General features: G+C 41.0%; 1 protein-coding gene and 1 pseudogene across 1 annotated transcript in view; both read left to right on the plus strand.

The window, feature by feature from the left end:
* abca3b (ATP-binding cassette, sub-family A (ABC1), member 3b) overlaps nt 1-14472 on the plus strand; it is a 70055-nt gene that overhangs the window by 43789 nt on the left and 11794 nt on the right. Inside the window, exons 18-28 of the mRNA XM_034189531.1 lie at nt 5220-5418; nt 5516-5822; nt 5901-6174; nt 7956-8160; nt 8299-8515; nt 9925-10083; nt 10454-10626; nt 12053-12187; nt 12271-12465; nt 12550-12737; nt 12843-13013. Coding sequence (XP_034045422.1) covers nt 5220-5418; nt 5516-5822; nt 5901-6174; nt 7956-8160; nt 8299-8515; nt 9925-10083; nt 10454-10626; nt 12053-12187; nt 12271-12465; nt 12550-12737; nt 12843-13013 — 2223 coding nt within the window. The remainder of the gene's footprint in view (nt 1-5219; nt 5419-5515; nt 5823-5900; nt 6175-7955; nt 8161-8298; nt 8516-9924; nt 10084-10453; nt 10627-12052; nt 12188-12270; nt 12466-12549; nt 12738-12842; nt 13014-14472) is intronic.
* LOC117528815 lies at nt 11427-11661 on the plus strand (annotated as a pseudogene).

Raw genomic sequence — 14472 nt, forward strand, 5'->3', positions numbered from 1 at the left:
CTGTGTAATTCTTTATTGACCGCTGTAGGTCATTAGAGGTAAGCTCCAGGATACCTCCACATCTGAAAATGAACATTACTTAATTTAGAATTTGTGTACCAAATTTGGTGCTTTAGTCACAAAATGAACAATTGTTATGGGAAGCTGCACCACTGTCATGAAGGCGAGAACTTTGTTTTCAGACGCTATGTTCTGCTGAGGGAAGGTCAGTGCACCAGTACATGTGAGACAGAGAGTGAAGAGGGGGGATGTTAGAGTGTGGAGCGAAATGTTTGGGGAAAACAAAACAACAAAGCTGTCAAGCCACCTTAGCCATCAGTCCAGTCTCACTGCTTGTGAGGTACAGACTGTACCGTCTGTTTACTTTTCAGAGTTATTAGGCTGCACTTGTATGTTTTATAAATTGCAAAGTCTTATTCATTTATTTTCTAAAAATATGGGGACTCAAATAAGCCTACATTGTTTTGTTCAGTTTATTTCAGTAGTATGCCTGTGCATGCCAGAGTATTTATTTATTTTATTTTCACACGTTTGGGGTTTTTCATTTGTTCCAACAAGCTTTTTTTTAAAAAAAACAAAAAAAAAACAAAACAAACAAAACAAAAAACAATCAAATGTTTACAGCACTTCTGTAATTTAAGAAATGCCACGCAACCCCAAATCAATAAAAACTGGGATAATATGTAAAATGCAAATTAAAATAAAATGTACCATTCCCAGTTTCTCTGCTCACACCCACAGAAGCCAAAAATTCTTTCAGAGTTGTCTTGGTGGTTTCCTTCACTCGTGGCCTTGCAGCGTGGACACTTAGTTTTTGAAAACTGCTCACTTGACAGATTTACCACACAGTACTAGACTGTATTTCTGAATGACTGATGATATAAAAGTGATGACTTAATTCTTACATTTAGAAGAGATTTCCTTGTCCCAACTTCTTTTTTGAAATGTGTGACAGGCCTTAAATGCAGGAATGGATGTGTATTAAAGGCCACATCTTACTCCAATCAACATCTTTTAAAATATTATATACCAGATTATGAATGTTGCTTCCAACTCTTTAACTTGTGCAAGTCCTGATGTAGCTGAGAAAAAAAATTAACCATACAGCATCTGAAAAATGCACACACATTCAGAGCTATTTTTAGCTGTAAAAGTGACTTAACCTCACATGCTGTCTGAAGGTCACTCCACCTGTGTCACTTCATGATTTACTCCAGTACACACAGTTAGTCTGGGCTTGATTTTTTTTTTTTTGTTGTTGTTTCTGAATGTAATATGGCTTTAATATGTTCCTCATCTCATCCTCACCCTCCCGCCTTCCATTGCTCATTGAGCCTCAGGGTACTGGACTTTATGTGGAAACCGTGCATTGTGAGGAGTTTTTGTCTTGACATCAGTGGCATCTATCTCCTCCTGTGGCCAACTTAGTACCCCAGCTGGGTATCTGATGACTGGTAGAGCGTATGTTTTGATGGCTTAGATCTTATTCCCACCATTGAGCTGGCTTTGCAGCACCCGTCTTACCTTCTGGAGATATTTGGCTGTGGCTGACCTTCTTGCATCTTCATCACGGTTCTCAATGGCTTGTGGGATTCCCAGGTACTTGAAGCTGTACTGTATGTCTGCTGTCCTGCCTTCTGGGCTGGGATTACCTTTCTTCTCTTTGCCACCATTTGGCCACACTTCCTTGCTGTAGAGCCTGGTGAGGTGGCTCAGTGAGTCAGTGTCTCACTCACTCTTGGCATGCAGCTTGATGTCATCCATGTACAGGAGGTGGCTGATGGTTACTTCACTTCTAAATCGATATTCGGAGCCACTCTTTGTGATGAGTTAGCAGAGGGAGTTGAGGCTTACGTATGCATAACGGGAGCGGGAATAGTGTATCACCTTGGTATATTCCGCACTTGTTGGTGACTTGTATGATTGCCTTAGAGTTGGCCTTAGGTGATGTCTGAGTTCCTGATGAAGGTTATCAGTGCACTGTTAGCCTTGTAGTGCCAAGCACTCCAGTATCCATATGTGAGGCACTGAGTCATAGGCCTTCCTAAATTCAATCCAGGCTGTGGTCAGGTTGGTCTGCCTGGTCTTTGAGTCGTGGTGTACTGCACGGTCAACCAGCAGCTGGTGCTTTGATCCTCTGGTGTTGTGTCCAGTGCTCTTCTGAGCTGTACTCATGCGTTGACTCACGTGCCTACCAACATGGTTCCTATGATGCCTGATAGGAGCTTCCATGTTGTGGAGAGGCAGGTAATTGGCTTTTGTGTGTATGTTAAACTGTATTGTCTTTATTCATTTTAAGGGTCAAATATGTTTTGCGGCTCCAGAAGCATAGCAACCATCATAGCAACTAAGGTGGTTGCTATGATACCTGATAGGAGCTTCCATGTTGTGGAGAGGCAGGTAACTGGCTTTTTTGTGCGTGTGTATAAGCTGTGTTGCCTTTATTCATTTTAAGGGTCAGATATGTTTTGTAGCTCCAGAAGAATTTTATTTGCGGGAGATGAGACAAAAAGGCTTTTTAAACAGTAAAGGTTGCAGACCCCCGCCCTAGAGTTTCTTAAATACAAGAAACTCATATTTAACTTACAATAACTTTCATACAATAACTTAAAACAAGAAATACAATGGGGCACCGCAGTCTCGTTTGAACCCTGCATAATATTGCGGGATTTGACCACTTATGGGGACCTCCGCTCCCGTTGTGCAATATATACACAGCATAACTTCACATGGAAAAAGTGGTGTGCTATTTCAATTTTAAATTTCAATTTAATTTCATTTATATAGCACCAAATCACAACAGAGTTGCCTCAAGGCGCTTCACACAAGGTCTAACCTTACCAGCCCCCAGAGTAACTGATAAAACAGTGGTGTACTGTTTTGTTTCACTGAAGCAGTCGCGAAAAGTATTTTTTTTTCTTTTTTTTGTGACAGATTGTAAACCGAGCTCCGGCAAAACTGGTAAGAAATGTCTCTCCTGTTCCGGACCCCATCAGAGGTCTAGGCAGCCCCTGAACCTCGGCCTGACTTACGGCAGCCTCACCCTTACGCTGTTAAAAAATAGGGTCTGGTGTCCAAGGCCACCATTCCCCCTGTGATCAAGAACACCATATTAGAGGTCTGTGATGACAAAAAAAATTTATTATATTTTGGTTTTATGGCTGTTTCATAAAATAAGGTGGCAGTGATACACAAAAAAGAGTTCTGTCATTCAAATAAAGATAGTTTTAAACACTCTGTACCTTTCCTGCACTTTGTGACTGATGTATTGTCTCATGTTTCACTGTGATAGTTCACTTCCTAGGTTTTAATTCCATAGGTAAGAAGCACACTGATGAATAATTGTAACTTAGCCTAAAGAAGCCCATTTAAGCAACCATAATATGGAGCTGAACTGCCCTCCTGTGCCTTGATTCTACAGTTCCACTTATAATTGAGTCATAAGTCCTTGAAATAGCCATTTGTGCAGTGCTGCTTTTGTACTTCACACAGAGCTGCTAAAAGGTACAAAAAAAGCCTGAATGAATGTACAGCCATCAGCTGCAGTCACACAGAATAATTTAATTAGATGTACTTTTTGTGTTTAGATGTGAAGCATCCTCTACTGTAGCGTTGAGTTGCACGTTGTTTCTCACACTTACTCCATGAATACCTTGCAATGAATAGAACAAACAATGTGTAAATTGTCATTAAAATAAAGCAGATGTGTCATATTAGGGAATGTTTCCATTCAAAATGCCACACGTGCATTTTACAAAGTGCCTTTAAGCAGAAATGTATAATGCAATATTTAAAAATGATATTTGACAAACTGAAATCTCCTGATTTTACTTGCATCATCTGCATTCTTTCCCCCCTTAAGAGACTACAGAGCATCAGGTAACAGAGTCAAACCAGCACATTCTGAAATTTACATAATATACATACATCTTCAACCGCTTATGTGGGTTCGGGCTGCATGGGTAACAGCTCCAGCAGGGGGCCCCACACTTCCCTTTCCTGTACTGTCATTATGAATGCATGCTTATATGTTATGATTCATTACAGCATATATTTCTGCTGATATTGAATTGATCTGCAGTTACTATTTACCCACTGGTAGGTAAATATTCATTGTTCAATACAGTTTGAAAAAGAAAAGCAATATGTTGTATGTTCACCTCACTGCTTGCTCCAGAAAAAGAAAAATTCAACATGAGGGACGCTTACAGGGATGTGCTGCTGGGTGACACTCACTGTTCTGCTAAATGAGCAGGGAGGGCAACTCTCTCCCTCGCTCATACACACACAAGCCCAAACTAACTTGGGAAATCATGTCCAAAAATGGTCACAGAAGACAGTAAAATATTTCATATCAAAGTCAAATGATGTAGAAAGATTGAGCAGTGACACAATAACTGCCTTGATGTCCAAAGTGACAGTTGTAGTTTGTTTCAGGCATGATAATACACAGATCTATTTTGGGTCATTTATACTTCAGGTGTATGTGTGAGTGGGTTGGGTATGAGAAAGTTGAGAGAGAGAGAGAGAGAGAGAGATGCCGCTCCAGTTTTCAAATATTTTTCAGTTTTTCTCCATGTTCTGCCCACATGCCCTGCAGCCGCTATGCTATTAATGTAGCAGCTGATATAGATAAGATGGAAAATAAGGATTGCCACACAAACACACAGATTGGATCTGGTGACTTGCTGTATATAATCTAGAAAGTCAGTCAGTGAGATCATATTTGAATTAGATTTCATCTGACAGTCTGAACAAAGCTTGATGGCTGTATCGCAGAACAAAAGTACATCTAGATGGCTTACTGTCATTTAACCATTAAAATACCAGTGACTTTCAAGGTAGAGCTATTTTGTTGCCATTTTCAGCATACATTGAATTTGTGTGACTCGTGATGGCTGCCCTGTTCATCCTAATTCCTTTCTACACTCATTTATCAAAAAATATGATTTAACATAAAGGACACAATCCGTACTCATGTGGTGTTTGGGTATGACACTAGGACTGTAAAAAAAAAACCCAACAACAATAAAACAAACAAAACAGCATGTGAGTACTGATTGTGTCCTTTATGTTAAATCGTCTTTTTTTTTTTTTTTTTTTAAAGAAGATTGATATGTGTTTTGGTATGACACTAGGACTGTAAAAAAACAACCAAAAGAAGAAAGAAAAGCAAAGTTAACAAAACTGTGGATAACCAAATATTAACTTGTCTTCAGAGTGGGAAAGTTGGTGGATTCCAGTTTGGACATTCAAGCCATCCAGCTGCCAGCTCTGCAGTACCAACATGAGAGACGCTCCCACGACTGGACAACAGACGATACGAGCAGCATCAGCGGCATGACTGATGTCACCGACTTCACAGACAGCGGCACACTCATTTCAGAAGACTGCTCCAACATTAAGCTGAACACTGGGGTGAGATAGACAATGGAGTTTATTGATACAGTCGGCATCAATATGTGCTTCATAAAGTTTGGTGCCATTTAAGCTTCTTCATTTTGTCCCCCACTAGGTCTACCTACATTTGCAACAGTTTTATGCCATGTTCTTGAAGCGGGCACTGTACAGCTGGAGAAACTGGAAGGTGATGGTGGCTCAGTTCCTGGTCCCTATGGTCTTCACAATTGTGGCTCTTGTTGTGGCACGCACCCTTCCCAGTGAAAAGAGTGCACCTCATTTGAGGCTGGCGCTCAGCCGGTATGGTTACACCCGCGTGCCCATGTCTCTGCAGCCTGGGGCGGGTCCACTGGCCACTGTCCTGGCAGACGCATACAGTTCCCAACTGTCTGCCCAGCTTGAACATCTCATCAACGTCTCAGGTATACAGGAAGAGGAAACAAACATATAAAGAGAACTTTGTGTGATTTTAACTAAGTTCCATTCTCTTGCTTATTCAGATGTTACTGATTACATCCTGGCCCATACTAAGGCAGAAGGAGGACGCTTTAACGAGCAGTGTGTCGTGGGTGCTGCTTTTCGTGGCACAAGCAGTTCGAATCTAGAAGCAACAGCATACTTCAACAATCAGGGTTATCACACTCCTGCCATGGCCCTCATGATGATGGACAATGCTCTCTTCAAGCTTATGGCAGGAAAGAATGCGTCCATCCAAACCGGCAATTACCCAATGCCAAAAAGCATGTCCGAGGTCGCCATGACCCAGCTCACAGAGTGAGTGGAGGAGGCACATTTAGTTTTGTGAGAATAACCTACACAATGTTGTGCTAATAAAAAAAAAAAAGGAGTTGAGCAGAATGGAGTGAATTAGAGTAGAGTGGGTACTCAAAAGTGTTTCAAAATGTACATAATTTAAATGGATGGAAATTCCTGATGACAGTTCATTAGGAAGCTGCAATTAAAAGCAGTGCAGAAAACCCACTGTCCACCCTCTTGGCCCTTTTTGAAATATTTATGGATACCACTGGCCTAAAACATTTGCACAGTATGGTATATCGGGGGGGGGGGGGGGGGTTCCCCTTGTTTAGCATAGCTCAGTCTGCTCAGATAGCTCTGGATTTGACTTTTGTAAATTCAGCAGTGGATATAGTACTACATTGGTGTACACTTCGGCTTCTCTTCAGTGTTATTAGCAAAAACCACAGTATGGTATGGCATGGCATGATTCCTCATGCCAAAATACAAGGCACACCTGCAGTATATGCATGAAGTTATACAGCTATAGTGATGCATTAGGGTGCAATGGGTGGAAATATTTCATTTCTTATGGACTCAAACAAAGAAATGCTTCTTTCATGTGTGCATCATGAGTTTTATTAGTCTAAAGTCATAGTACTCTACACAAACCTGATTATCTTTTTAGTTTCAATGTGTGATAGGGATGATACAAGGTAGTGCTTTCTTGCTTCTCTGTGTAATTATAGACTGATGTGGGACTCTAAAAGAAGCTGTAATTTTTCATCACACAAGATGGCAAATCGTATTTTATGGCTGCCTACCATTTTCACACCTTTTTTCTTATCTATTCACTCCTCTTTAGCACAAAAAATAGTGAGCTTTCATTGGTATGGTGTTATATCTTATTCATGTGAGAAAAGGCCTTATGAGGTGTATTTTAGTGTACATGAGTACACCATGTTTGACCAGGCAAAGCTTTGGAACATTGCCTTGAAGGTAAATAAACTCAGGAACATGAGATCATGGTGTCATGACCTCATAATAGCATGACATCTTATTTAATTACTTCACAGTTAACAATAAATAGGAATTTTCACTGGAATTATACAACCAAAGCTCAGAGTTCTAGCCAACATTTCAGACTTCGGGGGCTTAAGTTCATCAAGTATTACAGTTGCAACATATAAGAGTGTTAGATGTCTCCTACATGCCAATTTATGTTTAACATTTTTGCTTTCATGGATTTGTGGTTGCATTTATCAGAATGACCTCCAGAGCAAAATCCTCACCAGCCATCCATGAAATAATTCACCAATTCATCTTTCCAAAATGACTTTTCCACCATAATTACTGCAAACATTTCCATGGTATCAAGATGTCATAACGAGAAAAGCTCAATGAGGATGGATGGGGACTTTTAATATGTCTTTGAGAACTGTCAAAGAATTGCATCAAGCAGTCTATTTTTCTGACCTTGGCTAAAAAGCAGATAGCTCAGTGGGCTATCAATACGTATGCATTTGGTTCCTGCTCACAGTACCAGTCTGCATCCGTGTATTGTCTCAGTCCACCCAGCTGTAAATGGGTATTTGCCTTGGCTGGGGAAGTAACCCAAGTCAAACTGGCATCCCATCAAGGGGGAGTTGTGGACTGTCATCTGCTTCACACTACGGAATCTGGAGATAATCACAACATCAGTGGGTCTCAGGACCTATAAAGGACACTATATTTACTTAGCTTAAAAAAACAAAACAAAAACAAATGGCCAAATATGACTGGATTACTGATCACAAACTCCTTTCTTCTTCTATGTGTAGCAGCAAGACAGGCTTTGCCATCGCCATCAACCTGATGTACGGCATGGCCTCCCTGTCCAGCACCTTTGCTCTGCTGCTCGTCACAGAATCTTCTATTAAGTCCAAGCATGTGCAGCAAGTTAGCGGTGTCTACCTGTCAAATTTCTGGTTCTCTGCCTTGCTGTGGGACATGGTCAACTTCCTGCTGCCCTGCATCCTCATGCTGGTTAGTATATGTGGGGGTTTTGGTGTTTACCAGCACAGCTGAGAATACTGTATTCTTATAATGAGTAGATGCATGTTATTTTACAATTTAGTTTTCTTTCTATATTGTGTTCACATATGTGTTTTTGTTGTTGTTCAGGTGGTTTTCCAGGCATTTGGGGTCGAGGCCTTTCTGCACACCCACCTGTTAGATGTGCTGTTGCTGCTAAAGCTGTATGGCTGGGCTGTTGTGCCTCTCATGTACCTGCTCAGCTTCTTCTTCTCCACTGCAGCCGCTGCCTACACGCGCCTCACCATATTTAACATGATCTCGGGCACAGCCACTTTTTTGGCTGTCACCATCATGGCCATCCCAGGTGACAGCGCGCACTGCAAAATATTACAAGCATTTTAAATCATGTTGATGTTTTTAGGGGAGCTTTACAAAGCTGTAAAAAGTGTTGAGTTAGGCTGCATGTGTCTCAAACAGAATGGTTTAATTACAAGATCTGGTTGAGGGGGTGCCGGGATGGTAAATGTATTTGCACCACACTACATTAAGCATAGTCGATTCCATTGTGACTCACAACTTGTTTGGGCTTTGCCAACACAAGTTGTTGCATTCAAGCAGCTCTTACTGGTTGGTCAGAATATTTGGAGGGTGTTGTGCAGATTATCCCTTATGATAGTTTCCAGATGAAAACAATAATACTTTTCTAACCTATAGTTGTGCACTGCTTGAAAATGATACTGCTGTGTTTATTAGTATGGACTAAATAGTAATAGATTATATATAACAAGAGCAAGCCAAGATTTCTGATGTCTGCCATTCTGGATCACCTCCAAAATTCAGTGGAGTCTTCCATGCCCTTATATCTGTGGTGAAAATTTGATGTAATCCTTCAAAGCCTATATAAAGTGAAATTTTGATCCAGAATCTGGATCACCTCCAAAATTCAGTGGGGTCTTCCATGCCCTTATATCTGTTTGTGGTGCAAATTTGGTGAGAATCTGTGAAGTAGTTTTGATGTAATCTTTCAAAGCCTATATAAGTGAAGTTTTGATCCAGAATCACCTCCAAAATTTAATGGAATCTTCCATAGCCTAATATCTATTTCTGGTGAAAATTTCATCAAAATCATGCAATAGTTTTGACATAATCCTGCTAACAGACAGACAAATAAATAAAGAGTGATGATTTTATTACATCCTTGGTGGATGTAAAAAAAAAAAGAAGTTATGAATTGTGCAATGAAATCCTTGGTTTTGTTAAAACTAGGTGCAGGAAACTGGTGGTTCAAGTGTTATTCACTTGAACGACCAGTGGAAGTGCTACAGCTGCTACTATATTTTAAATGCACAGAGATCACTACTTGAAAAAAGCCTTTTTAGTGTCACAATTTGACTGTTGTTATAAATGGGCATGGATAGCATGATAGCACAATTATTACTTATTGATGGATATTTAGTTAATTATTATTTATTAATGGACATGTTTTAACTCAGTGAACAGTCCACTCAATATTTTTGTTCTTATGTAATTTAATGTTACTATCATTTGTATGCAGTGTCCTCTATACATGTATGTTGTGGGTTGTTTGTCTTGTTTTTTAGGGGGTATTTTTTAATGCCAGTGAAAGAGACAAATTTCTATTTCATGTGAATTCAGTGAACCATAAAGTATTCTAGTTTATATATATATATGGCCTCTGAGCTGCTGAGACCTAATGTGGGATCAAAAGACGTCTTGAGTTCTTAACTATTTCCCTTTAAATTCCTTCTCCAGAGCTGCAGCTGCAGAACCTGTCTCACTTGCTGGACAAGGTGTTTCTGATCTTCCCAAACTACTGTCTGGGCATGGCCTTCAGCCAGTTCTACCAGAACTATGAACTCCTTTCATTTTGCACTGAATCCAAAGTCAGCCAGTCAATCTGCCATTTGTACAGTGAGTACTGCTTCAGTTTCAGAGAGTGAGGCTACTTCACAGTGCTTAGATGCAAAGATAAGCATTTGATGTACTGCCAGTTCTATTAATTAAAAGGGGATATGTGATGTTATGTGGGTGGCATTATTTCACCTCAGTGGAAGGATGGGAGTTTTAATTTGTGATCATTACTGCATGAATAAATAATGGAAATTGTTTTATAAAACAAAAAACAATAGATTTTCCAGACAGCTTTAGATCTCATCGTATTTCCACCACTTGGATTTACCATTTTGATACAATTTCCCAGTGTTATAGCAAAAATGATTAAAAATGACAACCCAGCTCAGTCATCAGCCCTGCCAACTTTGACAGTGTTTCCATGTTTCAGACATCACATTTCAGACAAACTACTTATCCATGTCAGAGCCTGGTGTGGGGCGCTTCCTGGTGGCCTTCTCGGTGCAGGGTGTCGTTTTCATCATTCTGCTGTTTGTCATTGAACTTCAGTGTTTCCGAACTCTGTGGCGATTCATCACCTCCCTGTGTAGAAGATGCAAGATGGTAAGCATTATGGGAAGGGCAGAATAGGGAGGTGTAACAAATGTTTTTTTTAAGCATACTGGGCATAGACAAAAATTATGTACTGTCTTGAAGAAGCTGTGGTAAATTAGTAATATTCGTCAGTGGTTTGGTTTGTTGGGGGAAATGCCAGTCAGCAGCAGTAATCAGACGAAAAAAGGATACTGGGCATTTGTTTTTTTAGATTTCAAAACAGTGTGAGACCAAAAGCAGATGCCAGACAATCAGCTTCTTAAGTGCTGATGCATATCAGAACCTGCAACAGTTTCCAAACCAAAAATATGGACAGTTTTATTTGTTGAGTTGATTTTTATTGTTGGTGTATCCACCTTGACATTTATATTCTCTCTAGCACTGTGAGATTTCATACATATTTGTGAGTGCATTGCCTTTAACAGTCCATCTTTGTAGATAAAAGGTCCCTGTTTTAATAAACACTGAAATGACACTTGGGTCAATGATGGTTTGTACTTTTGCATGACATGACTGCCCCCTCTTGGCGATTGCATGAATGAATGTACATATTGAAGGTATCCAACATCTTCTGGATGATTAAATAAATTTAATTTAAGGGTGAAGTTAATAGTTAACTAACCTAAGTGGTATCCAGTGCTTCCAGGCAGCAGAGGATTTAAGGAGCTAAAGGGAGCAAACAATATAAGGGCATAAAGAATGATAGACAAAGATTCTGAAAATGGATATAACATTATACAACAACATGTAGAGTGAAACCTGTGGGTGGAGTGATGTCCATGCTACATCTGACTACAGTGACTTGTAGCGTTGCTTCTCTACCTTTTGGCTAAGCTCAAGTGTAGTATCTGTTCTTATGAGTTTAATATGAGCATATGTATGAGTACATAGCCCCCCCCAGTTGCGTGAACTAATGTACATAGTCAAGGTATTTCTGACAATAAAATGTTATGATGCCCCTTTTGTTGGCGTGTGGTGGACAATGTGAAAGTTTTTCCACACTCTTACATACTTTATATATATGTATTTTCATTGGGTCCCAAATAAAACAGCATCTCTGGGTTAGAACACGAAAGCACTGGCAGCTGCAGACTCGACAGGTGTATGAGTCGTTTTTTATTTCTCGTTTTACTTGACAAAAACTGTTCCATCCTGTCTACATTACCTAGAATAACTAACACTGTAAGGGCATAGCTACTTTTTGTTCATTTTAAATTTATTGAATGATTTCTTGCTCAACCAGTAAGCTTGTTTGGTTTTGTTAATCAATTCTTATACTGTCTCATCATCATTTCCTGTAGTGCTGAAGGTGAAATCACATGTTTAGTTGTTGGATGTTAAGAGTTAAGAACATGTTCATTGCGGGGGGACTTTGAGTTCACAACATTTTGTACCGTGACACAAATGCATGTGTTTGTGTATACTTGGATGTCAGGTGCCCTTAATAGGGGATACAGCACTGCTTCCAGAGGACAGGGATGTAGCCGACGAGAGGAAGAGGATTATGGAGTGCCAGCCCATGGTAGAGTCCATGGTTACCAGCCCACTCATACTGCAGGAGCTCAGCAAGGTAGAGAGAACATTGCATGCAGATATGAGTGTATTTTTACAAAATATGACAAAGCAGCACATCATGTTATCCATCTTTCTCAGGTGTACAGCGGTGGGCGGAATCTTGTGGCTGTGGACAGGCTGTCTCTAGCTGTGGGTAAAGGAGAATGTTTCGGCCTCCTGGGCTTCAATGGAGCAGGGAAGACCACCACGTTCAAGATGCTGACAGGTGATGAGACCCATTACTCCGGTGATGCCTACATTGATGGTTACAGCATTTTGAGGGACATTAAGAAGGTAAATTAACAATAAGTTCTTTATTAAAGTGTCTTATCCAGGACAACTCCAAATATGAATCCAAATATAATCACTGTGTTGCAGGTGCAGCAGCGAATTGGTTACTGTCCACAGTTTGATGCCGTGTTGGACCATATGACAGGACGAGAAACTCTGAGTATGTATGCCAGGCTTAGAGGGATCCCAGAGATGTACGTGTCGGGGTGCGTGGAGAATGTGCTGAGGTCGCTGCTGCTGGAGCCGCATGCTGACAAACTGGTCCGTAGCTACAGGTGAACACAGATGGATCATCTCAGAAATTTCTGCATGGATCTTAACCTGAAGAGTGCAGCGGAATTGGACATGATTGTGTGTATTTATTGTGTATACATTAACAGTGGTGGGAACAAGCGAAAGCTGAGCGCAGGCATCGCTCTGATTGGTGGACCACCCGTCATTTTCCTGGATGAGCCATCCACTGGGATGGACCCTGTGGCCAGAAGGCTGCTGTGGGATGCCGTTACACGAACGCGGGAGTCCGGCAAGGCCATAATCATCACTTCTCACAGGTGAGCTTCACAGCATCTTTTTGTGTTTCCTTTAATGTTGGTATGTGTCTGACCCAAGCAGCAGCACTCGAGCTTGCATTTTGACCCCAACCAGGAAGTGCAGTTCCTTGACTGGCCTCTTGAGGCTCACTCCAAAACAGAACACATTCTCATAGAAGCCCATTTTTAAAAACATCCAACTTTAGACCAAAAACAAACATGTTCAGAGCTTGGAACCAGAAAAAAAAAAAAAAACTAACTAAACAATTTTGGTCTCTCCAGATAGTTACCTCCTCCATGACAACGGTATGGGGGATGACTTTTTTTCTAATTTCGTAGTTTAATTAATATAATTGTGGGCATGGTTGCTTTGAGTGATGGGATGTGTCCATCAACTCCTCCCCTCGTAATGTCCGACCAAAACAAAGCTACTCACTTTTTATGGTAGATGGACTGCATTTACGAGGTCTGTGAGAAAAGTATCCGACCTTTTTATTTTATGCAAAAAATATATGGATTTGATTCATATGTTTTTACGTCAGCCAAGCTTGAAACCTTCGTGCGCATGCGTGAGTTTTTCCACGTCTGTCGGTTGTGTCATTCGCCTGTGGGCAGGCTTTGAGTGAGCACTGGTCCACCCCTCTCGTCGTCGTTTCATTGCGAGGAAATGGCGGAATGATTTGGGCTTTTTTTCCATCAGACTTTTTTCAGAAACTGTTAGAGACAGGCAGCTGAGAGACTGCAGAGACACGCGTGTCACGACCGATTCGCTGATGAAGCGAGACAAAGGAACACCTCCGTTTCGGAGTGTTAAAGGACAAGTTGGGACATGTCCAGCTCTCCACAATTTCTCTTATACTCACTCAACTGGTAAGCACTGAAAGCCGAGATAGGCATGTCCCAACTTGTCCTTTATCACTCAGAAACGGAGCTGTTCCTTTGTCTCGCTTCATCAGCGAATCAGTCATGACGCGCGAAGCCTCCGCACGGCTTTCCATGACAAAATCTCTTGTTAAAACTGAAATCTGCCGGAAAATGGCTGATGTCCAGCTCTTGTGATAACCAGAGAAATTGCACACGATGGTCTCGGCTCCACACAGCGATCCGTTTAGAAATGATGTGGTGGTTTCTGCCTCTTGATGGCGGCTCGGAGCGCGGCAAGCCGTGCGCCATTGTGGGCCATCCTTAAAGCTGTAGTAACACTCCTTATTCTCTGTGAAGCCCGTAAAATTTTCAACGAAAGCCAGATAAATTTTTCTAATGGTTTCCAGCTGCCTGTCTCTAACAGTTTCTGAAAAAAATTCTGATGGGAAAAAAAGCCCAAATCATTCCGCCATTTCCTCGCAATGAAACAATGACGAGAGGGGTGGACCAGTGCTCACTCAAAGCCTGCCCACAGGCGAATGACTCAACCGACAGGCATGGAAAAACTCACATACGCATGAAGGTTCAAGCTTGGCTGACGTAAAAACATATGAAT

Source organism: Thalassophryne amazonica, chromosome 16 (genome assembly GCF_902500255.1).
Source record: "Thalassophryne amazonica chromosome 16, fThaAma1.1, whole genome shotgun sequence".
NCBI classification, from domain to species: Eukaryota; Metazoa; Chordata; class Actinopteri; order Batrachoidiformes; family Batrachoididae; genus Thalassophryne; species Thalassophryne amazonica.